The 27,902-nt window shown below is 34.3% G+C and overlaps 1 protein-coding gene across 1 annotated transcript in view; it reads right to left on the bottom strand.

Moving 5' to 3' along the window:
- LOC136036425 (mitochondrial inner membrane m-AAA protease component paraplegin-like) overlaps positions 1-27,902 on the bottom strand; it is a 49,735-nt gene that overhangs the window by 9,999 nt on the left and 11,834 nt on the right. The window contains exons 2-10 of the mRNA XM_065718654.1: positions 27,409-27,454; positions 23,975-24,229; positions 20,234-20,374; positions 17,376-17,612; positions 14,584-14,748; positions 12,238-12,389; positions 9,783-9,999; positions 4,414-4,707; positions 928-1,227 (exon numbers count right to left, since the gene is read on the bottom strand). Of these exons, the coding sequence (XP_065574726.1) occupies positions 928-1,227; positions 4,414-4,707; positions 9,783-9,999; positions 12,238-12,389; positions 14,584-14,748; positions 17,376-17,612; positions 20,234-20,374; positions 23,975-24,229; positions 27,409-27,454 (1,807 nt within the window). The remainder of the gene's footprint in view (positions 1-927; positions 1,228-4,413; positions 4,708-9,782; positions 10,000-12,237; positions 12,390-14,583; positions 14,749-17,375; positions 17,613-20,233; positions 20,375-23,974; positions 24,230-27,408; positions 27,455-27,902) is intronic.

Genomic DNA, 27,902 nt, shown 5'->3' with positions numbered 1-27,902 from the left:
AACTCGGTAAAGGCACCGCTAAGACCGTTTTTAGATCTTACCGCTCTCGATAATCTTGAGAATTTTTGAGAGATTTTGAGAGAGACGTTTTTTTTTATATATATATCACCAACAACAAAGGTGGATGTTAAGAAAAATCTTGGGGAGGGCCTGATGTGATAAGGGCACCAAGAATTGACCAAATTGACAAGTTAATTTAAAAAAAGAGTGAAAAACAGAAAAAACGGAATAAGCATCAGAATTTATTTTTCTGGTGCAGGGGGCGGGGGAGAATCCCCCGCCCCCTGGGTCCACCAGTGACCAACAAGTATAGTATAGAATAAGTTAGAATAACAACGTTAGTATAGAACAAGTGTTAGCGATCTAACTCATGTAATTCGAAAGACATTACGTGCCACTTCAAGTTTAACTTACGTCCCAAAACTAATGAAACTCAGTTAAATTGTACAATGAAGATACGACAAAAATGGGGTAGATCTTGAAAAAATTCCAGCCAAAATGATTTTCAAAACCACTCAATAGACGAAGACGTGCTTACTAACATATAAAAAATCGGCATCGCAACCCCGAGGCAAAATAGGTCAAGTGCAGAGGAGGGACAAAAAGCTAAAAGTTCCTTATCCGATAACACATAGAAACACATGTCTTCTATGGGGATATTGGGGTCGTAGATTAAGGAAATGAATAATAAAATGGTCCATCACCAATATAACAGGGATATTTTTGGGAATTCCTCTTTAGTATTTGAAGCGGGAGGGGCTATCTCCAAAAAAATGACATATCCGATTTTTAGCAAATAAGGTGTCCTTTCTAGAGTTTTGTTAGTCATAGATAGCAAAAAAACAAAAAGCAGACTCGAAACCAACAAAAACTGACACTTATGAAATTTAATGCAAAAAGAAAAGGAAAAAAAATATAATAACTCACCTGTCCATAAGCTATTTTTGTAACTTTCTGTAAGTCATTTTGTGCCCCAGTAGTAATTCGGTTAAATACAACTGATTCTGCAACCCTACCACCCAAGGCCATACAGATCCTTTCAAATAATTCATCTTCAGAATACAGTCGTTTGTCAGTGGGCGTGTACTGAGCGAAACCGAGAGCTTGATTGGTCCGAGGTACAATTGTCACTTTCAGGAGAGCGTCTGTGTTCTTCAATAGCCATCCAACAAGGGCGTGGCCAGACTCGTGGTATGCTACAACCTCTTTTTCAGCAGGAGATATAGCCTTAAAGAAAGAAAATTCTGTTTCAGTATCACTTCCTTTCGAGCAACTGAAAGGAGAGGATATTAAGCGCTTTAACATGGGTTTATAAGAATAGAAACCACTAGCACCACTGACAGCATAGCATTACCCACCAGAACTTCAAAACAAGCTTAAGGCTATTCGATACCTTAAAATCATTATGCGAGCATCAGCTATTCTAAAAGCCATGTACTCATTAGGGAATTTTCCCAATGCCATAGGGAACTCTCAAAGCTGCCACATTAATCAAATGATATATATTTTTTTATTTCGTTAAAAATTGATAGGGGACCTTGAATGGGTCAACAGTTAGGAAAGCTGACGAGAGGCTAGTTTAAAATAATTAAAAATATAATCTTTTAATAATTGTTAGGCAAAGCGGTGTATATTCAATGTTCTACACTATACAGCATATACGTTATCTGTATAAGTAAGGTTTTTAATCGAACCAGGTAGCACCACAGGGAACTCCCAAAGCTGCTGAATCGTTCCAATAATGTTTCCTTTGAGCTGACATTTAAGGTTCACACATGGTCCGCTAATAGGTATGCTAGAACATTTTTAGGGACTATCCTTTCTTGAAATGTAAAAGAAAACTCAGCTCCATTTAATCGGAAAAAAAATCCATCCTTTATAAATAATGTAGGTTTCATTAAATCTAAATATCCCTATCTCCTGCATGAAACGGGAGAAGATAAACAGTTTTTCTAAGATTTATGGGAAAGCAAGCATCGACTTTTAGTTTCCTGTCGTTTATTCAGATCTCTTATCCAAGCTCAATACGCTATGGCACGACGGCCCAATTAATTCTCAATAGTTTAGCCACACAAACTAGAGAACAAGTAATTTATTATTGATAATAAATAGTTAGGGCTACTATAGTACTATAACATACACAACATAGATCAGTAAAAAAAAAAAAAAAAAAAAAAAAAAAAAAAAAAAAAAAAAAAAAAAAAAAAAAAAAAAAAAAAAAAAAAAAGCAGACAACTATACCTATTGTAAATTTTTTCGGCCCAAAATAAAGAGAACAAAAAAGAATACGATGAAGAAAAGCTGTTTTTTATGTTAGATGGCGTTGGTTATTTTTTATTCCAGAGGAATGAGTTTCCACTTTTATTACGTTCCTATCTTTTTGGTTCAGTCCAAAGAATCTGGGAAACTTACAGAAAGGGAAACTGGGTATAGAGTCGAAAAGAAAGACCAGTAATGTCATCTAGTGCCTGGCGACTTTGTTAGACCCCATAACTGTTCTATACTTGTCTTTACGAATGTTTTAAAACGCAGGGAAGTGTAAGCCTACCATCTTAAAGTCAATTAACCTACTTAGCCAATCAGTATATTCTCAAGCTAACCTAGGTTACGTTTGTGCAGGCCAGGTTTTGGTTTCCAGCTCTTGAAATCAAAAACCAACCACACAATTATGGATTAAAAAATTGACGGGTCTGGAATTTGCACAACTTCATATAAAAATACTGACCAAGAATTAGGAGATAAAACTAAAAAAAAAGAATAGTATATTTGCATTTACATTTCGCAGTCAATCTGTCATAGTTTAACTCAAATCAGGTTTCAAGTCCTTTATCACTTTGATAGGACTGGCCTCGGTCTCGGTTTGGCCATCAGCCAAACTCGCTCTCAGTTTCCATTCACTTCCTTTTGACAACTTAAGTTTGATGCTAAGTCAAATCAGGCAGATTTTTCGGAAACATGTTTTATCATCTATTATTGTAGTTAATGCATTGCATTTTGTTCTTACTGTTATTATTATAAATTATTGTTTCTAATGCCAAAACCTCACTGTGGCGTCAATTCATGAAAACTTGGTAGGGGGGGGGGGGAGTGTGAATATTATTTTTTTTTATTTAGGGAAAAGGGGCAAAAATGTGGTTTTTTCACAAATATTTCAAAGAAAATACCAGAAAAGGCATTGTTTGGTTAAAAATTCTACCAAAAAAGGCATTTTTTGATAATATCAAGGATTTTTTTTTGATTTTTCAAATTCTTTTGTGAACTATCATTCAGAATTTTTTCAGCGTTTAGCAATTTAGCCTAAATAATTGACATTAACTATTTAGTGTTTAAAGGACAGAAGTATTTTGTCGTAGTTAGGTATTAATGCTTGCAGAAAGTATCCTTGCTAGTGTGCTTATTTAAGAGTAAATCAAGCGGTTGGTCACAAAGCCCAAATTTTTTTTTAAGTTCTCGCCTGAAAGTCATCTTATAGTATTATTTATGTGTGTATTTATCCCCGTTCAGAAATATTCATAAGAAGAAAAATAACAGAAAAAGTTACGTAAGTCTTATTTTTGTGAATCAAGACTTTATTATAGAGAACTTATGCCTCAGTCTTTACATAACTACCTAGATCTGAATAGTTTAGAAGCGAATCTGACCAAACCCCGTAAAACAAAGAGGAGAGAAAATTAAATAAAAAGATTCATTGATTAGTTTTGAATTAGGCGGCGGAAAATAATAACAAATACTTACAAAACACATACAAAATTTGTATATATACGTTTCTGTTACTTTATTACGAACCGGACAAAAATTTTGGGTTGATGGGGTTCAAACCCTGCAACCTCTCTCCCTGGATACGACCTTTACCGTATTTAAATTTTCATAATTTATACACAATTTGTGTATATGCATTTCTGTTACTTTATTACGAGTTAGAAAAAAAATTGGGGTGGAGGGGTTCATACCCAGTAGCGTCTCTCCCTGGATACGTCCTTGACCGTATTTAAATTTCCAACATACAATTAAAATTTACCTGTAACTTATAAATAAACGTTCAAATGTGGATAGGTTCATTTATTAGACAGTGAAAACAGATACAAAGCCTGGATATTTCAAACACATATACAGCAATCATCATCAACAGAAATGCTAAAGCATTAAAATTAAAACTAATATATTTATACAGAACAAAATAATAACTTCCGTTTCATTCACTAGATTTGTCTTAGAGAGTTCCATAGCTCTAGTATTTGTACTGATGACGATCGCTGTATATGTGGTCGAAATATCCATACTTTAGTATCTGTTTTCAATGTCTAATAAATGGACTAATCTCTATTTGAACACATATTCGTTCGTCATATAATTCTTGAAAAAAAACCTAATTTATTATTAATTTATTACGTCAATTATATTACATCAAAATACCTGTGATTTCTTTTCAATGCCTCCAACGACTCTCTCTACTGCATATTCAAGGTCCCCGCCAGTAACAACCTTAGTTTTCAGCCTGGCAGCATGGAGCGCAGCTTCATTACAAACATTGGCTATGTCTGCTCCACTAAATCCAGGAGTTAGTGATGCCATGCGTGGCGAATAGTATGAAGGTGGATGTTCCAAAACAATTCCCTTAAGGTGCTCTTCAAAAATTTCTTTGCGCTCAGCCATATTAGGTAGTTCGATCATTATGTGTCGGTCAAATCGTCCAGGACGCAAAAGAGCCTAAATACACAGAATTTTGAATAAATTAACATTGTATTAGATTTTCTAACAATCATTGCAGTTTTTGAATATAATTTCCCTTTACTACAAAATTACAAAAGACCAACTGATTTCCTTCCATTATACTTACTTATATGGACTGGTTACATGCCCTTAACTCACCTTTGCAGTCACTATCTTTACTTTTGTTTTGTCACTATGAACATAGTCATGAAGATCATTCCGAAAATATAAAATACATTTCCAAAAAAATAAGTTGCCCCATTATTCTAAAAACTTACAATACATATAAGTATATACTTATATTTGCAAAACGGGAACTAGCTTCCACAAAGAAAGAGAAAATAATATCTTTAAAAGAAAAATTTTTATAAAAAAATTGTATTCAGAAGATTAATATAATTTCAATCAATAACAGGATAATTACTAGCCAGCAAGCTGAAAAATACAAAAAAACTTATTTATTCCAAAATCGCATGATTTGGGAGCTACAACTTCAAACATTAATTTTTTCTATAGTTTTTATTGATTTAAAGGTAAAGGTAAAGGATACGGCATTAGACTTTACAGTCCCTACCGGCGGTGCTGATCTCCGTTTCTTGGCCCTTCAGCCAGGAAGTGCAATGGGGGGTTGGGGGCCAGCCATCCTGTGCTTTCACACACCCTTCCTGTTTACCTTCCCCAGATTTCTCCAGGTACCCATTTAGAGCTGGGTCGACTCTGGCTAAGCTTACAGAGTCACGCCACTGACCCCCGTCCCAACTGAAGAATTGGGTACACTGGGATTCGAACCCGCGTCCTCTCAGACAAAGGATCCCGAATCCAGCGCACCAACCAACTCGGCCAGGACGAAAATTATTTACGAAAAACTTAACATAACCATGTCCCCTCCAAATATCACTGCATGATATGGAGGAGGGATAATCAAACAAATCCACAAAAAACTATGTTCATCTCAAAAGGCGTAAAAAAACAACAACAAAAAGCAAAGCACATAAAAAGATATATACACTAGGGCCCCACCGATATGGATTTTTTGGGCCTGATACCGATCCCGATATAATCTGTCGATAAATTCCCCACCGGAAAGAAAACCTTACCTTATTCTCAACCCATATTCATACTCACACGTTTCTCCTTGCTCTATTACACACCGAAGAACAACCTCATTAATTCACGCTGGATTCCAAAAATCCGGCATATCATTTGCGGAAGCAACAAAAAAGAAAAAAAATGATCAAAGAAGCCGGTTCAGTTACACAAACACAAATACGTGAAAATCTGATTGAAAGAAGCATAAGATATTTATTGAAATTAATTAATCAAAACCCAAATGTCACTAAAGAGAGGAGGGATTTGAAGAATATGGCTACAAGATCCTCCAGTATACCAACGAATGGAGAAACACAAGCTAAATAGGTAAATTTTCCAAGGTGTTGGACACGCGGCGGTAACATCTTTGAATCCCACCTTATAATACCCTCTCTCCTCATTAGCTGCGGCCCTGACTAGGTACCATGGTTTTGACCGATTAAATCTTGGATTCAACGCAAGGTAACATTAACCCATGTAAGGAAACATTCATTAAAGAAAAATAGATGGTTCTATATATAAATATATTATATATTCTATATATAGTTGTTATATAGAAATATATTCTTTTTAGTTGTTTTGGTAGAGGATGTACGTTCTTGAAGTCACCACACATTTAGAACATTGCTGCACCAACATATACTTCGACTTCATTTAACTCATTTCTGATGCTCTCTCCACCATCGTCAGACTTAGCTGGTGGCTCCGCCTCCAGGGAATCGAAAAGCAAAAATTACCTAAGGAAATGTGGGGCCATCTTTTGGACAAGTTGCGCATAAAAAAATATATCGGCCGATAACCGATATTTTTTGTCCCGATAATGACACTGACCCTCAAATCGGCCCGATAATGTCGGTCGGCTGATACATCGGTCAGGTCCTAATATACACACAGAGACACACACACACAACTATATATATATATATAGTACCAGGAGCCCCGACACATGGCAGGCTTCTATATATATAGATTTTTACAGTCAGTTGTCTTCAAACTGCAGACAATTTTATCCTTTTCTTGAAATTAAATAAAAAAAACAAAGAAATTTTTTTCAACTGAAAGTAACCAGCAACATTAAAACTTAAAACGAAAAGAAATTATTCCGTATTTGAAAGGGGCTGATCCATCCTAAACTTCCCGCTCTTTACGCTAAAGTGTGACTCTTTGTCACAGTTCTACTATTTAAAACAATAAATAACTTTAGCGTAAAGAGCGGGACGTTGAGGAGGGGACAGCCCCTTTCATATACGTAATAATTTCTGTTCGTTTCTAGTTCTAATGTTGCTCCTTACTTTCACTTGAAAAAATTAGTTTTTTTATTATTTAAGTTCTGAACGGTTTTGAATTAATTTATGTTTTGATTTTGGCTCACTGCCCATGAATTAATTAAACGAAATCTGTATATTAATTTTTTATTGCTAAATGGCTTTCTCATAGTTTTGATTGGACGATTTTGATAAAAAACAAGGTAAGGGCAAGGAGGCCTAGTTGCCTTCCAATTTTTGGCCACTTAAAAATACAACTAGAACTTTTTATTATTTTTACGAACGTTTTTATTAGTAATAATACGTAACTTACGAAATGAACTTCCATATTTGTATATTTTTATTACGTGGGTCGCTCCCTCGTCAATACCTCGCTCTTTACACCAAGCCATAAATTTTGTCTCAATTCTTTAAGAATGACCCCTGAATCAGAAAGGCCATAGAATAAATAGTTGAAATTACTGAAAATACGTTAGCGTAAAGAGCGAGATATTGAGTTGTAAAATTTTTTTTAAATAATACTAAGAAATTCTGCGCCCCCATCATGGAAATTCTCTTCCCTCATGAAAAATTCCTTCCTGGGAAGATCCCCCCGCGTAGAACTCTCCCCCGACCCCCCCCCCCCCCCCCCCACAACGTGACGAAGTTCCCCTGAAAATGTCTGTGCACTTCCCAATAACCATTACTATATGTAAACAATGGTCAAAGTTTGCAACCTGCAGCCCCTCCCCTGGGGACTGTGGGAGATTAAGTCGTCCCCAAAAACAAAGTTATTTAGTTTTTCGACTATGCTGAATAAAATGGCTATCTCAAAATTTTGATCCGGTGACTTTGGCAAAAATGAGCGTGGGAGGGGCCTAGGTGCCCTGCGATTTTTTGGTCACTTAAAAAGGCTACTAAAACCTTTAACCTCCGGTATAATGAGCCCTCTTACGACATTCTAGCACCACTGGGTTGATACGATCACCCCTGGAAAAAAAACCAAATAAACACGCATCCGCGATCTATGTTCTGGCAAAAAATACAAAATTCCACACTTTTGTAGATAAGAGCTTGAAACTTCTACAGTAGGGTTCTCTGATACACTGAATCTGACGTTGTCATTTTCGTTAAGATCCTCAGACAATTTAGCAATGGTCTTTGCTTTAGCTGTCTGTATTGGTGTCATGGCAATTGATGGTCCAGGTTGTCGAATTTCACATCTTATCACGTTTGATAGTTCAGGTGCTGGTTCCAAAGAATCATCATTTATAGTAACTGCCACTGCAAATATTCGTTTTTGGGCCTTCCAACAGACATTATATTATATAAATAACAAGTTGCGTTGGAAACTCAACAATCTTATTCAGACGTTTAGTACGTTCGTCGGAAACACTGAAGGAATATAGTAAAGTAAAAGAAATTTTTGGGGAAGAATATTATTTTAAGGTAAATTTACCTTTTAGATATTTGAAATCATGGATCCAGTTGAGGGGAAATTGCCTTCCAGTACATAGGGGACAAAAAAAAATAAGTGTACAAATGGTAAGTGTGGGTATTGCGGAAAAGAGGATAATAATTTGGCCCATTTCCTCATGGAGTGCCAGGAGCTTGAAAGTCTTAGGGATGAAATTTGGGGGGGGCATCGGTTGGTGCTGCTTTCTGATATCCTGAGGTCTTCGATGCCTGGAACCAAATGCGAAATGGCACGATACGTGGAAAAGGCGGGAGAGGCTCAGTCGAGCCCGAGTGAATGAAAATAAGTATTGTTTTATATTGAGTGTGTGTTCTGTGCAGTGTTGTATTATTAAATCATGTTGTGTATGGCCGTAGGGCTCAAATAAACTTTCTATTCATGCTATGCCTGACATCATATAAGAAAATGCTTATATGATGCCATACATGATGTCATAAGAAATGCTTACATGATGTTCTAACATAGTACATGACATCATTGGCAAAAACCAAATTAAGACTCTTAACGAATTTTCTCAGACTTCTGACCTATCCAGATCTTTTTTTTATGCGAGAATATGCCAAGATACAAGTTTTCCTGAAAAAATATGGAGCAGTTTTCGAAAACATACTTAAGTACACAATGCCTTGTCCAGAAGATGGAATCAGATCTTCTCAGGTAATTTTGCTTTTCCAGTCCTTGGGGGATGGAACCGTCAGCTATCTTCCACCAAAACAACTAAAAAGAATGCGATAAACCCCAGGGTTTCTGCTTAATGGAAATTCACTCGCGTGGTGAAACATCCAAGATTCAATCGGTTAAAACCATGATATCCAGTCAGGGGCGCAGCTAAGAGGAAGAGGGGGTTTGGTCAGCTTCGACAGTCAGTTTTGTCATTTTTATGTAGTTAAGTTTTTAACCCATTTTTGACATTTATAACCTAATCTAACCTAACTTAACATTAAATTTTACTATCCAGCCTTGCACAAGACGTGTGGCGTCGTTTCGGGGTAGGGGTGGGGGAGAGGGGCATTGAGGCAGTTGCCCCTCCAGTAATTTGGATAAAAAATTATTAAGTAGCACATGCCCCTTAATTCTCTGGAAGGAGACCCCTCTTACCCCCATCGCAAAGAGAATAAGTTAAGTATTAATATTTTTTTTTTATGTCTATCGTCCAACAGTCTCTGCTGCTAGTAGTAACAATAGACAATTTTCAAAAACACAGTAATTATATTCTATGGTAATTAAAATTCAAGCGTCACCAAAGAAGTAGAATAACCTACCTTGTCCAAAACATCAGCTCTATTGGTTGATGCTAATACAATGACCCCTTCCTTGGTCGCCATTCCATCCATTTCAACCAACAGCTGATTTAAAGTTTGTTCTGCTTCACCACCTCCCATATCGAGGGTGGAATCACTTCGAGTTCGACCGATTGCGTCTATTTCATCAATATAAATAATACAGGGAAGTCGGTTTCTGGCCTCTTTAAATAGGTCCCTAAAAAAACACTTGTGAATTCTTATTTCTGTGGGGTATTGGAGGGAAATGAAGGATTGATATTTGATAGATTATTTTGTAGGTAATTTAGCAGCTGTACAGCAATCTGACAGGTTCACTCATGCATATTACCTCATGGCAGGACCGTATTCAAGGTTTTTTCAGGGGGGGGGGGGTAAAAAAACTTCAATAAACACATAAATAATTTCTTTGTATTCATTCTTATTATGTTTTTACAAGTCGGACAAACGTTTCGGGGAGAGGGTGGGGTGTTAAAACTATATCACCTGAGTAGTGTTGCGCTTTCTCATTTTTCCTTTAAGTTTTTACAATTCTTTTTACCATTTTACCATTTTTATTTCCTTAAGTTTTTACCATTCTTTAAGTTTAACCATTCTTTAGATTGACAGTTTTTTGAATGCTTCCAACTCGATTATACCTTTTTACAGGTTCTTCTATTTTGTTTCTTTCTGGAGATTGCCCTCTTCCTTGCAACAAAGATAATTGTTTTGTCTGGTCATATCTGTTCCAGTTTTCCAGGTTTTTATTGTATTTTCCTTTATGGTACGTTAGTCGAAATCTCATATCTATTTATGACCTCTCATATGTCAGTTTGAACCTTGTGGATCTAGTTGGCAAACTACCAAAATGCATATACAGCATCTGCCCTTCCCTCCCTTGCGCCATTCTTCCTCTGATTTAGTTGTTGTTCATCTCGAAATGTCATTATATTTTTTTGATACTCTTGTTTTGGTCTTGAATAAGTTATTAAACACAAATTATTATTATCATTATTAATATTTCCTAATCAAAACATTAAATATATTAAGCAACAAATTCATTCTGGAAAAAAACTAAGCAAAGAGTGATAAATACATCTAAATTAAAATTTTGTTCGTTTCAAGCTTTAGCTAGAATGAAACTTTTTTTACGACTATTTAAATTTGGTATTTATAAAGATGCGATTAATTCTTTTCGTGCAATAGGCCTTTATTCAAGAAAATTTAACTTTAAATAATGCCATAAGACACTAGGGGACTTCTAACTCATCTGGTAATATACATCTAAAATAAAAAAAGAAAAGCAACGCACCTACACGTATGGTGGGTGCAGGCATTTTACCCTACGTATTTTACTACACGCATTTTACTTTACACGTATTTTATTTTACTTACCGCACGTATTTTACTACATGTATTTTACCTTATTTCAAAGTTCCGCAGAACTGGATGCCAGTTTCATACGAAACCGCCATTCCAATTCGTTCATGGTTAAGTTTTTTTTGTTCAGCTATGAACTAAACTATGGAAATTTGCTCATGGAACAAGTTCTAATTCTTTCTAACAGACGATGAACTCAATTGGGCAGCTGAGAAACGATTCCTTCAAAATAAACAGGTCTCAGGCGTCTATTATGGTACCAGTGTGATTAGAAAAAATGCGGAAATTTTCAAACCTTTACCAGTGTTACCAGATAAACACAAAAGGCGCCAAAAGTTGAGGAATGATTCCTTAGAAATGAACAGGATTTATGCGTATATTATCATACCAGTATTAACAGGTAAAAAATTTACCAGTGTTTGCGAAAATGCACCCAAAGCTTTAATATGGAAGCTTTAACGAAGGAAATGATTACTTAATAATAAAAAGGCATCAGGCATCTATTATAGTATCAGTGTTACCAGATGGCAGGTGTAAGATTGCACTAACCGCAAAAATCCGCCTACTGTATCATTTTTGGGGCAAAAGGATGCTGAAAGTGCAACTTTTATAAACAAAAATTCACTGACTTGAAGAGGCCAATGCACAACCCTAAAACTAGCAAAAGAGGGCGAATGCGCCTGGTCTGACAATACTGAGTGATATTAATTTGCTCTGCCACGAACCCACATTACTCAATTTAAGAACTTGACGTAGATTTTTGACCAGCAATTAGACCGACAGAAAGATATTTTTTTTTACTCCTGCAGAAATAGCTAAACCAGCAAGAGGCAAGATCCCAAAGTGATAACTTTTTAAGCGGGAGAAAAAAGCCCTTAAAAAGAGGCTTTTAGGGAAAAATAACTAATTCTAAAATTAAAAGTGTTTCAAGGTTCAAGAAGTGTCATTGTGTTGCAAGGTCGAAAAAATAACAAGTCATAGAAAAGATGTTCAGGTGGCAACACTGATTAAGACTTCAAATAAAAGAAGGGCAATGATAAAAGCTAGCGAAAATCGGCGAAAACAACACAATATTTACCTTACTCGAGCAGCACCGAGGCCACCAATCATTTCAATAAATTCTGACCCGTTCATACTGAGAAACGGTACCCCAGCCTCTGTTGCAACCGCTTTGGCAAGAAGTGTTTTTCCACATCCCGGAGGTCCAAGAAGCAATGCTCCCTTTGGTGGCTAAAACAAGAATAATTATTATAAAACTGGTTATTGGTCTAGAAGCCCTTGGGCAATGGCAACACAAAATGAAAAATGCCATTCTAATTATTTCCCACTTCATTAACATTACGCAAAATACTAAACTATTTCTATGCTACATTGCTAGCCTACAAAATCGTCCTAACCTTTAGCATTTCCAAAACACTCATCAATCGAAGGATGAACCCTCTCGCCCTTGCCTGTTCCCTATATATTTTTTCTTGTCCACAGTTGTGAACTATTCGCCTTTAAATTATAACACGCTTTAATTTCCCATTCTGAAACTCATCTACAAAAATACCACTTCAACCCGTGTTCTCCTTCCTCACCACGTAGAGGCAAGGGAATCAGAAAGGCTATACGACAGGTTAGAGGCAGAAAGAATAAGAAAAGCTGTACCCCCACTTGGAGGCACAGAAAATCAGAAAGGCTTTGCCATTGCCTAGATGCACAGGGAAAAAGAAAGGCTTTACCATTGCGCAGATGCACAGGGATATATAGAAAGACTGTACCACCTCGTAGAGGCTCAGAGAATCAGAAAGGCTTTACCTCCCCGCAGAGGCACAGGGAAGTAGAATGGCAGTACTACGGCATATAGACACAGAGGATGGGTTCATAATCCCGAACCTATACCTCGTTGCCTCGTAAAATATTTCCTATGATCTTTAACACCTCATCATCTTTACCCAACTTGTTTTTTCAAATTTCCCCTACTCCACAATCTTGTAAATATTCCCTACCTTGTACGGCGAGACTTCACTTATGGTAGTACAACAACCATGATATACAAAATAATGTGTATGAACTTACTGTTCACCACGCTGGTTCCATGGAAAAGGGTATAATGAATCATAAAAAAAATTAGAAGAAGAAGAAAGAAGAGTAGCCAGTAAGGAGGATCCCAAAAGCCAGTCAATCGGGGGCATACCCACGGGGCTAGGGACATGAGTGCCCCTTCCCCTTTGTTCCCCTCTTGTTACAAAAATAGCCAAAATGGTACAGAAAATTTGAGTTTTCCAGTGATTTTAATAGCCACTTTTATTTGCAGTGAAACATATATTGAAAATTCTTATTACCCCTCCCCAAACCAAATTTCTTGATGCACGCTTGCAGAGGTAAAATGCAAAATCGAAAGTGTTTAACAAAAAATTTAAAGGAATCTCCAAAAGTATTCTGAAAAAATACTCTAGGCAAAGGATAGTTGGAAAAAATATTCTAAGGCAAAACAAGAGTTCAACCAAAAAACGCACTGCCACTTTTGTCGAAATGAGATAACTTCGATTGAAGAACTATAGAATATAATTTCTTAATCAACAAAAAATACTTATGAACGGTCGCAATTGATGGTCGAGGTGGTCAATTTTCACATCTTATCATGCTTGATAGTTCAGGTGTTAGTTCCAAAGAATCATTATTTATAGTAACTGCGACTGCAAATTCTCGTTTTTTGGGTTTTCCAGCAGATATTATATTATATAGATAACTGATGCGTTGGAAATTCAACAGTTTTATTTATGCTATGCACGATATCATATAAGAAAATGCTTATATTATGTCATAAGAACTGCTACAGATAATAATTATGAGAAATAATATACAAATAAAAATAAAATACCAAATATAACCAAATACAAAAATACAAGATGCAAATGAGCCAAGCCAATCTTCATCGCGAATTTTGTTACAAGTGACAGAGGTCATTTTTTTCTAGTAGCTACCTAAGTATCAGATCTTTTCTAGCAACTATTTCTAGCAACTATTTCTAGAAATTTGAAATATTCTACTAAATATAAAAATAACAATGAAGACTACCATAAAAGTAACTAATCTGGGGTTGAAGTAAAGAAGGAGCTCAGAATCAAATAGCTACACTTTGGGATCTCCAATTATACACTCAAAAATACTTCCATTGTTTTTGGGTTATCAAGGCATGAAATTGCCACTTCTGAACTAAAATACATACAGATATAGAAGACTAATAGTTTATGGAGCATAATCTAAACTTGGTCCACTATTTTGTTGCATTTACTACTACCATTACTACTAACAACAATTCCCCGCACTACCAAGCCGCCTGAGCTCGATTTTTGAATAATTCTTACTTTATTTTACTGCATTTAGTTTAATTCAATAGCTAGTCTTCCAAATACCTCTTTTTTCAATTACTACTTACTTTGGCTCCTAAGAAATTGTATCGCTCAGGTCGTTTGAGATAGTCAACAAACTCCATAACTTCTTGTTTGGCTTCCTTCAATCCAGCAACATCTCTAAAACGAACACCTCTTCCCTGACCAGCTGTCGAGTCAATCAGCGTGAATTTTGCTCGTGATGCAGATGACTAAAAAAATTGCATCAGAAATGAGTATTATGTACAATAAAACAAAATGGAGCCTAATCCCAAGACAAAACAGATCAATAAAATGTCATTCGAATGAAGAACATTCACTTAGAACATAGAATTAAGAAAACGCAAGCATTCTTTTTCATACATTGAGAGGTCCTTGAACCCAAAAGAGCAGATTAAGTCGAGAGAGTAAAAGCTCCCTTAAATTGGGGTGAAACTACACAATAAGAAAAAATCAGCGACGGCGAAAAGAGTGGAAAAACACGCTGACAGAGAAAACAAGGAAAAAATACAGATATTTCGGCCAAGACTTCCACTTGCCGTCCTCAATGTAATAACAATAGCAATGAAGACTGTCAAGAAGACATGTAAGTCTAGGTAAAGACGTATGTGAACGGTACTTTACAAAAACCTTACGTACCTACTACTTGCCTTACGTAGAAGCATTTATATCCGAGCCACGCCTGTCAATAAAAAAGGCATGTTTTTTAATGGCATACTTTTGATACAAAAGCTCAGAATCAAAATGGAAAGAAATAGGTTTCAAAAGCTTGTCTCAACAAATAACTTATTAAAACTATAAGTAAGTAATCGGATTAACGACACTTCTTGAATATTAAGGTCATAAACTGCGCCGACCCTACAGTGTCGCCCCTGCATCGACGCTATTACCAAGGTCAGGTCAAACCCACTGCGCCATTACAGGACTATTCAAAATTATTGTCCAGTCAAACTGAGTCTTCCAATTTTTATGAAAGATTCATCACGCGTTAGGTAGGGCTTATTTGTCACTAAAACCCTTTTTAAAACTAACCCTTCTTAGTTTAAACCCTTGCCTGATATACAATTTTCTTCATTTTCTGTAGTGTACTTCTTTCATCCTCTACAATTGCATGGTCACTCCCCCCTGCCCTGCATAATAACGTTTCTTTTATTTTTTGATCAATTTAATTATAATCTCCGCAATTCTAATAACTCAGAGAATCCTCATGCTCCGTCATTGTCGTCTGACTTCAACTCGATGATTGGTTGTTACAATCTGAAGCAATCACCCTGCAATCTGAAGCATGCGCCCAGAGTCTGCGTGATGCGCCGACTCGTTCTGTATTTAAAAAAAAAAAAAATCAAAGGATCTTTAATTAATAATAGTTTTTTGGGTCTTCCCTGAGTTGATTTCTTTAGATTGGGCTTGGACGTTTTTTAGAACGTTATTTCAGTGTTATTTTTTTTTCTTTTGTTTGAAATCATGCGCTTGGGATGATTTTGGGGAATTTTAAGGTGGGAGATTGGATATTTATTTTCATGTTTCTTTTTTGGTATATTTCTTTATTTTTTGTTTCTTCTCTGTTCCTTCTTAGCCACGGAGCTTTATAGGGCAGATTATATAGCTTGAAATAATAGCTGATCATAATTTCTGTTTTTTTTTTCTTTACATTTTTCTTCATTTTGCTCTTTTTTGGAGTTTCATTCCTTCATTCTACTCCTTTTTTTAGGTTTCATTTCTTCGGTACATTTTGCTCGTATTTATTTCTAATGCCTCTCTTTTTTATTTTTGTTTCGAAATATTAAAAAAAAACAAGATTTAATTGCTAATAGAATAAAATATCTTAAAACTAAGCTGATTATTACAAAGTCTTAAATAAAACATAATGAAAAAAAGAGAATTAAAAAAAATTTAAGCTTCAAAAGAATAAATACCTAACATAAAATACATAATAAATAAATACATTAACTTTATAATGAGTCTAGACATGACATTTATGAAGTCCTGGCCTACATACCCGAAGTAATTAGTTAAAAGACTTTTGTATAACTTAGACATATGGAACTCCCCCCTCCTGCTTAAAAGTGCTGTTTTTATGGAAAAAATGTTCCATTAAATACAAAATGTCGGAGACAAATTGAACATTGGTTTCAGCCTTCTACCGAAAAACACAAGAAACCCTGGTTTCCTTGTTTGTAACGCTTGTTAAAAATTACTGAAATACATTATTATACTCATTATTATAAACTTCGTTAAGTCTTTTTATAATAATACAATAATAAAATTTAGCATATTAGTAGATAATTATTATTTGCAGTCGGCAAAAAAAGATTTGCTTATTAAACTGTCCAAAAGCTATATACCAGAATATAGCCATACCAGAATAACTAGAGCCCTTCAGACAGGGTGAAGCACCAAAGAATTGGTGCTTCACCAATTCTTTAGATACTACATAAAGCTTAGTACCTCGCTACTTCTAATGGTCTATTTTAATTTTTGACATTACAAATACTGAAAAATTAAAATGACCATTTTAAAAAAGCTTATTTAGGTTTTTATTGGACATATTTGTATTAATGTAAGAGTTTGATTATACAAGACGAAGTACCCCACCACCTCCTCACAGACAATATTAGACCTTAGCCATATCCAGACAACAACCCAAGAAAGACTGCCTAATATATATACATTATATATATATATATATATATATATATATATATATATATATATATATATATATATATATATATATATATATATATATATATATATATATATATATATATATATAAAACACTTTTAGGCTTGATAAAAAATTGTTAAGACAAAACATAAAAATAGTAAATATACTTACAAACATATCAAACTGGGACATAAAACCTTTTCCACCTTTTCGCTTGGACAAAACTGAGAGCAGTATGGCAAACATAATGAGAGAAAATAATATTCTGCCGGCAACACTGGAATATCGCTCATAGACGATTGGGACCGCATCACTAGATGGTATGCCAAGCTTCTGCTCAGCATCACGAAGTCTCATTTCAAATTTATCTATATCTGGCACATTTACATGAAACACTTTATGTTCTACCTAGAATAAGCGAAATATAAAATGCAAAATCTTTATTTGTATGTAGCCAGAGTTGCCAATACTGACAATTTATCAACAAACTTGACAAATATTCATGCAGTCAAAACAATTCATAAACTCTAAAGAAATAATACAACCTTGCTGAAAAACTATCTATTATGACAAAAACAATTCTTATTTATATAATTTTTCCAGTTTTGTTGATATTTCGGTGATTTTTTTCTTGCTAATGAGATCAACCATGGTCATAATCTGTCATAACTCTATATAGCATATATAGCAGTATATAGCATATATAGCTATATAGCTATATATATATAGCTATATAGCTATATATATAGCTATATATAGCTATATAGCAGTCTGTTCAGTTTGAACACGTAGAGAACAAGATTAAAATAGTGAATAATTATTATAAACTATAAATATAATAGAGTATAAATTAAACAAAATAAAATTAAATTCAGTAAAAATTAAACATAAATTTAATTAAAATTAAAAGTAGATATATATAGACAGATTCGGTCTATCTAATTTGAACAAGGAGAGCGTAAGTTTAAAACGATAAATTATTGTTATTCATCAATTTATCATTATTTAATATTATTATTATAAAAATTATTGTTACTATATAATTATTATTAATTATTATAAATGAATAAAGCGAAAATTAATTATTATATAATAAAAAAATTAAACAAAATAAAATAAAAAAAATAGTAAAGATTAGCTTGATCAGAATTCAAAGTTGCTTGCGCAAAGCAAACTATATAAATTACTAAAGAATAGTTGAAATATTAATCAATCAAAATATAAAGAATTTTAAATCTAATTACACTAAACTAGTAAAATGAACAAATAATTAGACAAGGTTTATCATGAAACTTCCGCAAGATCCAGCAGAAAAAGAAAAGAACCTTTGCCACTTAAAGGGTCGTGTGACAGAAATTCTAACTATTGTTTCATTCTGCTTTTTATTCTTGTCTTTTCTTAGGGAAACAGACTGAATTTGCTCTATTTATTTATTTCAGCAATTTGAGTTACAAAACTGACATTACATGACAGCAATTGACAATACAATAATGACATGATACAATACAATACAGATACTGATACAAAACAATACAATAATGACATGACAAAATTAATCATACAATATCCTAGAGCTATTTCTTTCGGCTTGTATTTTTCTGCTTGGTATAGTCCAGCTTTTGGGATACGACCTATAACTTTATAGTAATAACTAAGGAAAGGTTTAGCCCCTACCTAATATTCGTCTAATATGTTTTTCTGACGCTCAATCCTAATGAAATATACCTAAGTATGATAAAGATAATACTTTAGAACAAATTTCGGCTTTATATTTGCACATTAGGGGAGGGGTTGGAGGTGGGGGGAAAGTATAGCGGGTCTGCATGCCTTATGTGTTAGGTAAAATTATTATGCATATTATGTAATAAGAATTGTTTTCTAGTTTCACATTTAGCTTTTAAATATACCGATATCTCTGTCTCTCTCTTAAATACTTTACCCCCCCCCCACACACCAACCTGAAAATATATAGCCCAAATTATATATTTCCATCTATTCTGTCGCTTCTCTTTGTCTTATTTCACGCTAATCTGAAAGAAACTAACGAAAAAACGGTTCTATAATGCGTCAATGAATGAAGAACTTGAGCGGTAGGGGCTATATCATACAAGTGCAAAAGGACGTTTCAAAACAAAACATATCTGTGTTTCGGGCATTCATATGAAACTTCTCTGTAAGTTGTCAAAAAAAAAAAAAAAAAAAAAAAAAAAAAAAAAAAAAAAAAAAAAAAAAAAAAAACACGCGAATGCTGGAATTCTTATACTCATTTTTTCCGCAAAACTGAAACTTTTGTTTATGGTGAAAAACTTTGGTCATACTATAAGGATATATGCTATATATAGGTATACCATACAATGGATACCCAAAAACGGATTTGTATACCATACATAGGGATACTATGCAAAGAAAACCGTATTCCATACACATGTATACCTTAATCCAAAAATGGAATAGTTTTCACAGTGATGTTGAGACAAATGATGGTCACTATTTAAATAGAAAAACTATTAAGGAACTGTTTTCTTATAGAATATGAATTTTTATTTTTTGCTTATTCACAGTTCATTGGAAGTTTTTATGATATATAGTTTTCGGAGTTAAAAAAAGAAGAAGAAATTTTTATAAGGTGGCATTGGTGACGTCGATGGCAAATTGTTTTCCCCCCTTATTCCTCCGTGATTATTTCCTCTACCTTCCTTGCAGACAACCACTGTTTTTAAGCGAAGTAGTACAATGTTTGTTATTAATATTCATTAATAGATCTTTAATAAATTATTATAAACGAAATAAATTATTAACAATAAAATAGTGTTTTATAAATAAATTTTTCCATTTTCCTCTGCATAACCACATACTCAAAAATCCCAGTATACATTCCCGTAACCACAAGCATTATGATGTCTTTGCGCTTTATGGAAAATAAGATATATATTAAATATAGTTTTTATAATTATAGTTTAATAATTATAATTATATAATTATTTTTATATATTATAATGTCTATAATTATAGACATTATTAAGACTTACTTTCTTTCCTTTAATGACAGCACCATCATGCAGAACTACGGTGACGACATCTACACCCGGACGCAAGATAATTTCTTCCACTTCTCCTTTGGCAAGCATAAAGTGAACAAATTCATTCCACGACACATAACGTAATGTTGTCTAAAACAAAACACAATTAAAATATATTTAAATTTAGTCATAAGCTCTTATACGGTTGTGCAAAGCCATTTAAAAAAGAAAGACAACAATTTGTTTATGACAATTATACTATCAAATATATGAATATAAACATATTAATGCAGAAAGCGAATATCGACAATCAAGCACTCAAAGATTCGAGCACTAGAGAGTGGGAATATTACTATTAGAATGTATTAAGTGAACATCTAGGGCATAAATTTAAGGGAAAGGGTCATTTGGACCAATGAAGGGGGAAGGATGCCGACCACTTCAAAGAAAGGCAGAAGTATTGGAAACAAATATCACTTTATTTTTTTTGTATCTTAAAGATTTAGGCCTACTCTTTGTATCTTAAAGAGCAAAGATAGATAGACTCTAATTTGTAATTAAACAAAAAAGTTTTTTTAACTTAAAGTAAGGAGCGATATTAAAACTTAAAATGAACAGAAATTACTCCGTATATGAAAGGGGATTTTCCTCCTCAACGCCCCGCTCTTTACGCTAAAGTTTAACTCTTTCTCTTAACTCTACTTTTTAAAACAGTAAAAATCTTTAGCGTAAAGAGCGGGGCGTTGAGGAGGAAAAGCCCCTTTCATATATGGAGTAATTTCTGTTCGTTTAAAGTTTTAATGTCGCTCCTTACTTTCAGTTAAAAAAACTTGTTTTTTTATTTAATTTTAGAACATTTTTGAATTAATGCAAGTTTTTATTTTGGCTTTCCGCACATAACTTATTAAAACGAAATTTGTATATTAATTTTTTTTTTTGGCTAAATGGCTTTCTCATAGTTTTGATCCGGCGACTTTGGGAAAAATGAGCGTGGGAGGGGGCTTAGTTGCCCTCCAATTTTTTGGTCACTTAAAAAGAGCACTAGAACTTTTATTTTCCGTTAGAATGAGCCCTCTCGCTACATTCTAGGACCACTGAGTCGAAAACAAATAAACACGCATCCATGACCTGTCTTCTGGCAAAAAAATGCGATATTGCACATTTTTGTAGATAGGAGCTTGAAACTTCTACAATAGGATTCTCTAATATGCTGAATCTGATGGTGTGATTTTCGTTAAGATTGTATTACTTTTAGGGCGTCTTTCCCCCTATTTTCTAAAATAAAGCAAATTTTCTCAGGCTCGTAACTTTTGATGGGTACGATTAAACTTGATGAAACTTATATATTTAAAATCAGCATTAAAATGCAATTCTTTTGATGAAACTATTAATGTCAAAATTCCGTTTTTTAGAGTTTCGGTTACTATTGAGCCGGGGCGCTCCTTACTACAGTTCGTTACCACGAACTGTGTGAAAAAAAAAGAAGAATTAAACAGAAGGAGTAGTGAAGAAAAGAACAAAAACACAGGATTTAGTGGAATTCAAGATTTAAATAAAGGTAAAAAAAAAGTTGTTCGTAATATTTAAAAGAACTACAACAAAAAGCTGGAAAATTGGTTAAAGAAAACTTCAAAACAAAATAAACAAAAGCGATTAAGCAAATTTAATAAGGTATGCTATTGAAAAAAATAATTTTGCAACAAAACAAAAATATGCAAAACAATAGATCAAAGAAAATCAAAGGCATGAAAAGGGGTTTTTATTGACCAGAGTTAGAATTGAGAGGCATAGATAAAAAAGCACAAAAAGAAAGAGTTGTGAAGAATAAAGAGATTGGTACCAATACGATAAACAAAATAATGATAATGTCTAGGGACACTTTTAATTTGGAGAAGTATTTTCCGATTCAAATTGTTCATGAAATTATGCTATGCACTACTGTTGCAGAATTGAACCCCCCCCCCCTAAACTTGGATCCACTGGAACCCGAATAAATATCCAGGGAAACAGAACAATTTGCATTGAAAACGCATTTTGCGAGGTGTTATGCACATTTTGTCACCATATCCCCCTTATTCCGCATCTCCTTCCTAAGCATCCAATATTTATAACAAATGACTCGAGTTTCAGATGAATCAAACCAGTCAAATAGCAAACAATTCAAATGTAGATAATTATCTTTAATAACCACCATTATGTATAGAAGATACACCAAGGACTAATACGATGCGATGTAGCAGGAAACTCTTTACTTTCAGGCACGTTTAAAATTCTAGGTAAATTTAAAGAAATTGATTGGTATAGAAGAAGTTTAAATAGAAGAAGAAGAAGAATCCCGATATAGAAGAAGCTCATAAAAAAGGTATCCATAAAGAAGAAACTCATTTCAGGTCAACATAGGATGATAACTGGAGATTTCTTACCCACCACTGTCATTCTGCCCCAAGTCAGAAAATTTGAGGTTTACCAAGGAGTAAGCCAGGGTTGATCAACGCCTCTAGGGGGTATTTCTAATGAACTTAAAAAGCCGTAAGGCTCTCCAACTAATGAAAACCGAATTTATCCCACCCGTAAGAAAAATAGGGGATAGCAGATTGACTCTTAACAGTTTAAGAACAATTACTTTGACATCTACTTTTAGTAAACACTGCAAGCTTTTTTTTTTTTTACAAAAAAACTACTCCATTAGTTACTAACTAAAAATCTAACTTCTTGAAATGAAACCAAACAGGGCAGAAGGAACACTCACTTCCCCAATGCTTCTTCTGCTCTATTTGAGTTCACTTCAGTATTTTTTTTTTTTAATACTGACGATGGGCGTGGCGGAGGTCCTTACCGAAATATCTGCTTTTGCCTCTTCACTTCTTTTTGCCCACTGACTGAAAATCATCCTCGTTTTCTTGTTTATTTTCGAATTATACTTTGTGTTCTTTTTTTTTGTCAAACGTAGCCTACATGTTCTGAAAGAAACGAATTTGCGACAAGCTTACAGCTCGAACTTACACCAGAAGGATTTTTTGGACCAAATTAACTTGGACTTTCTCACTGAAGCATTAAAACATACTGGAGAAAATGGGAATTTTTTTTCAATGGTTTTCAACTAAATTTCGGTCTATCTTTATCTAAAAACTATGTAAACCAAATTTCAAAAATTTAATTCGATAATTGGGTAGTAGGCTACTGAGTATCAGTTATGGAATGATGGTAAAACTATTGTTTTTTTTTATTAAAACCGTAAACGAGCAAAAACATAAAAAGCATAAACCTTAAAAAGCGTGATAAACGATTTTTTATAGTATTTATTTACTATTTTTCAAATTATTTCTTAGTGTTCCAAAAGATTTTTACTACTTATGAAATTTTGCTTCCCATATTACCCTTTTTTCCCTTTAATTTAGCTTTTATTGCATTTATCCACTCAAACACATGAGCTTGTGAATTGGATCAGTCCGATTTGCTTTGCTTTTTGCGTGTGGTCCTGAGTCTGGAAAATAAATTTAAGTTATTCTAGCACTAAGAAAAGTTAAGAAAATGGAGCCTTATGTGTCCCCTAGATTTCATCCCCCCTAGTTTTGAAAGATATTTTAGGGGGGAGAGGAGTATTTTCATTCAAAAATGCTTTTTTGTATTTCCCTTGAAAAAAATGACAAATTTGCCCCTAGATTTAGGAAAATATATATGACTTCTCTCCTTTCCATTAAAATCCCTAAAAAAACTTCTAAAAATTAGAAGACAAACAAAAAATTAAACCTCTGGATCGTGGTCATTCCTCTCCAAAATAAACATCTGAAATAGCATCCAAACAATATAGGCATTTACAGCACCAATGAAAAACTTCAAGATGGCAGCCTTTCTAGCTTCTTCTTCCTCATTTTGCTTTTTCTTCTTATCATCACCTTCATCTTTCTGATATCGAAAAGCGGTTGTATTAAAATTTCTAAGTGTTGCGCCTAATATGCCTTTCGGTAAGACTGAGGAACTTGACAGTGTTACACTCTGGTGTCCCTAAAAAAGTATTTCAAACTTGGCATAAAATAGAATAACATACCTGGGAATGAAAATTGATCTCTAATTTAAAAAGAAGTCTACATTAAAACCTATAAAGGTATAGTACATAATCTTATATAAAGTACAATATAATCCCATATAAAAATAGCCTATATATGTATTACAAAGGCATAAGCATTATCTGTAGGCAGAGTCACAAGAAAAGCTAGAAATAGAATTTATGTTGATTTGTCTTTTTTCTAAATTATTTTATTTATTATTCATATTTTTTATTTAGTATTGTATATATATATATATATATATATATATATATATATATATATATATATATATATATATATATATATTATATACATTATACCTATTATATAATATTACATATATTTTATATATTATTTCATATTTTGTTATCTCAAGGTAATTAATAAGCCTGCAAAGCTCTCTTTTGTCGTCTCTTTTATTTATATAAAATAAAACACTTTGATTTCGTCTTTTTTCATAAATAAATAATGATAGAAGTACTGATAAAACAAGAGCTGAGAGCTCGCATGGCACTTGTGACGAGGCAAGAAGAGCTAAGAGCCAAGAGATCATATGGCATGAGCTCTAGCAAAATTCTATGAACCAATAGATTGATTTAAAAGGAAAATAAGAGGCTTAATACCGGCCAGGATTTAAAATAAGAGTTCTGAGTCACGATGTCCTTCTAAATATCAAAATTCATTAAGATCCGATCACCCACTCGTATGTTATAAATACCTAATTTTTTCTAATTTTTCCTCTCCCTTTAGCCCCCCAGATGATCGAATCTGGGAAAACGACTTTATCATGTCAATTTGTGCAGCTCCCTGACACGCCTACCAATTTTCATCGTCCTAGCACGTCCAGAAGCACCAAACTCGCCAAATCACTGAACCCCTCCCCCCAACTCCCCCAAAGAGAGCGAATCCAGTACGGTAACGTCAATCAAGTATCAAGGACATTTGCTTATTCTATCACCCAAGCTTCACCCGATTCCTCCACTTCAAGCGTTTTCCAAGTTTTCCCCCTCCAACTCCCTCCAATGTCAACAGACCTGGTCGTGATTTGAAATAAGAGCTCTGAGACATAAATTCCTTCTAAATATCAAATTGCATTAAGATCTGGTCATCTTTTCGTAAGTTACAAATGCCTCATTTTTCCAAATTACCCGTCTCCCAACTCCACCAAAGAGAGCAGATCCGGTCCGGTTATGTAAGTCACGTATCTTAGACAGGTTTTTATTCTTCCCATCCAGTTTCATCCTGATCTCTCCTCTTTAAGTATTTTCTAAGATTTCCGATCCCCTTCTGCTTATTTTTCCCACCAAGTTTCATCCCGATCCCTCCAATCTAAGCGCTTTCCATGATTTTAGCCGACCCAAACTCCCCCCAATGTCACCAGATCCAGGGGGAGATTAAAATAAGAGCTTTGAGACAAGATATCCTTCTAAATATCAAATTTCATTGATATCCGATCACCCGTTCGTAAGTTAAAAATATCTCATTTTTTCTAATTTTTCAGAATTACCCCCCCCCCCAACTACCCCAATGAGTGCGGTTCCGTTCCAGTTATGTCAATCATGTATCTAGGATTTGTGCTGATTTTTCTCACCAAATTTCATACTGATCCCTCCACTCTAAGTATTTTCCAAGATTTAGGGTTTACCCCTCCCAGCGCCCCCCCCAATGTCACCAGATACAGTCGGGATTTAAATTAACAGCTCTGATACATAATATCCTTCCAAACATCAAATTTCATTAAGATCCGATCAACCGTTCGTAAGTTAAAAATACTTCATTTTTTCTTTTTTTCCAAATTAACCGGCATTCCACTCCCCCCCTCCAGATGGTCAAATCAGTAAAACGACTATTTTTAATTTAATCTGATCCGGTCCCTGATACGCCTGACAAATTTCATAGTCCTAGCTTACCTGGAAGAGCCTAAAGTAGCAAACCAGGACCAACAGACAGACAGACCAACAGACAGACTGACAGAATTTATGATTGCTATATGGCACTTGGTTAATACCAAGTGCCAAAAAAATCGAATCAATTAACATCAACAATGTGTAGAAGCCATTTAGTTGGTTGATTAGCGAAGATAGGTTTTTAGTCTTCACCTGGGCCTTTTTCTGACCAAATCTGGCCCAGATTTTCATTTGGGCCAGCGAATATTCGCTGGGCCTTTTTCTGTTGGATGATTCAATCATACCATTCACTTCCAAGTAAACCTTTGAACGATCAAGTAAACTTTTTTCCACATTTGTACAAGGATGTAAGTTGGTTTGAAGGACTGGGTATTAGGATTGGGGAACTTTTAGCTCTAAATGTGAAACAAATATATCCCATTTCAAGGGATATTAGTGATTTGAGGTAAGGCACTTTCCTAAGTCGAAAATTGGAAGTCCATTCAATTTTCCAACACGCGTTTGCATTCCACACAAATCCAAAATTGCCTTAGTCTGCCCCTTCCATGAGAAATATTGGACAGGATATCATAGAGACTCTAAGACAATTCAATTTCAAAAATTTAGATATGCTGTATTTCTTCTGTAGAACATGTATTCATCATTATAATAAGAGGCATCATAAATTAATATTTCTTTTAATACAGCAATATTGGCTATAAAGTAGCACTTGTGACTATGGATTTTGTGTTGTTTTGTGTCAGTTTTCCATTGTTGAGTAAACTGATACACCTGAGCTAGCCTGAACTTACTGAAACAAATGAAAATGTCTATTCCAAACACAAGAAAGAATTTTTTTTTTATGTTTCAACCTAAATTATTTGTTATTGATGACACAACTACACATATAGTTTATTTACATATTTCTTCCGAAAGACACAAAGTAAACACTCAAGTCTAGGCTCCAATTTTAGCTAGAAGGCACCTTCATAAAGCATACACTTGCAGGGATAAAATTTTTTTTAGCAAGACTAAGGGGAATTTTCCATGTCCTGTGTGCACTTTACATATGCTTCGAATTTATATTGATTATGGGAGGGAATGTCCCTCCTTACCCAGCCACTACCTTGGCAATTCTTCCTCATTTCACGTTGTCTGGAGTATTCAATTATCTGAATTTCTGAAAAATAGAATTTTACACTAGGTCTTCAATTAAACAAAACAATAACATTAAAACGAAAAAACTCACCATCCATGATGTACATCTTTTCAGAGGCCATCTGCTGTGAATAGTCCTATAAAAATAAACAACAGTATTATGTGGATAATAAAAAGAGACACGGAGAGGGAGTGACAAAGATGTAGAGGAAGTGAGTGAGAGAGAGAGAGAGAGAGAGAGGGGTGGGAAGGGGAAAAAATTCCAAAAAAGGAAAATTAATAGCCAAAGCATTTTCAGAAATCCAGGACCAAACACGCCCCTTTTCAGTAATTAAATAAAAAAAAGTTTTTTTTCAACTGAAAGTAAGGAGCAACATTAAAACTTAAACCAAACAGAAATTACTACGTATATGAAAGGGGCTGTTCCCTCCTCGACGCCTGCTCTTTGCGCTAAAGTTTGACTCTTTCTCTCAAATCTAAAGTAAAACAGTTCAAAATAGGGATGAAACCTTTTTATTGACAGTGAATAGATATAAAATTATTTAACTGGATATTTCGAACACATATACAGTGTTCATCATCAGC

Source organism: Artemia franciscana, chromosome 15 (assembly GCF_032884065.1).
Source record: "Artemia franciscana chromosome 15, ASM3288406v1, whole genome shotgun sequence".
Classification (NCBI taxonomy): domain Eukaryota; kingdom Metazoa; phylum Arthropoda; class Branchiopoda; order Anostraca; family Artemiidae; genus Artemia; species Artemia franciscana.
This window is presented reverse-complemented; position numbering and strand designations above follow the sequence as displayed.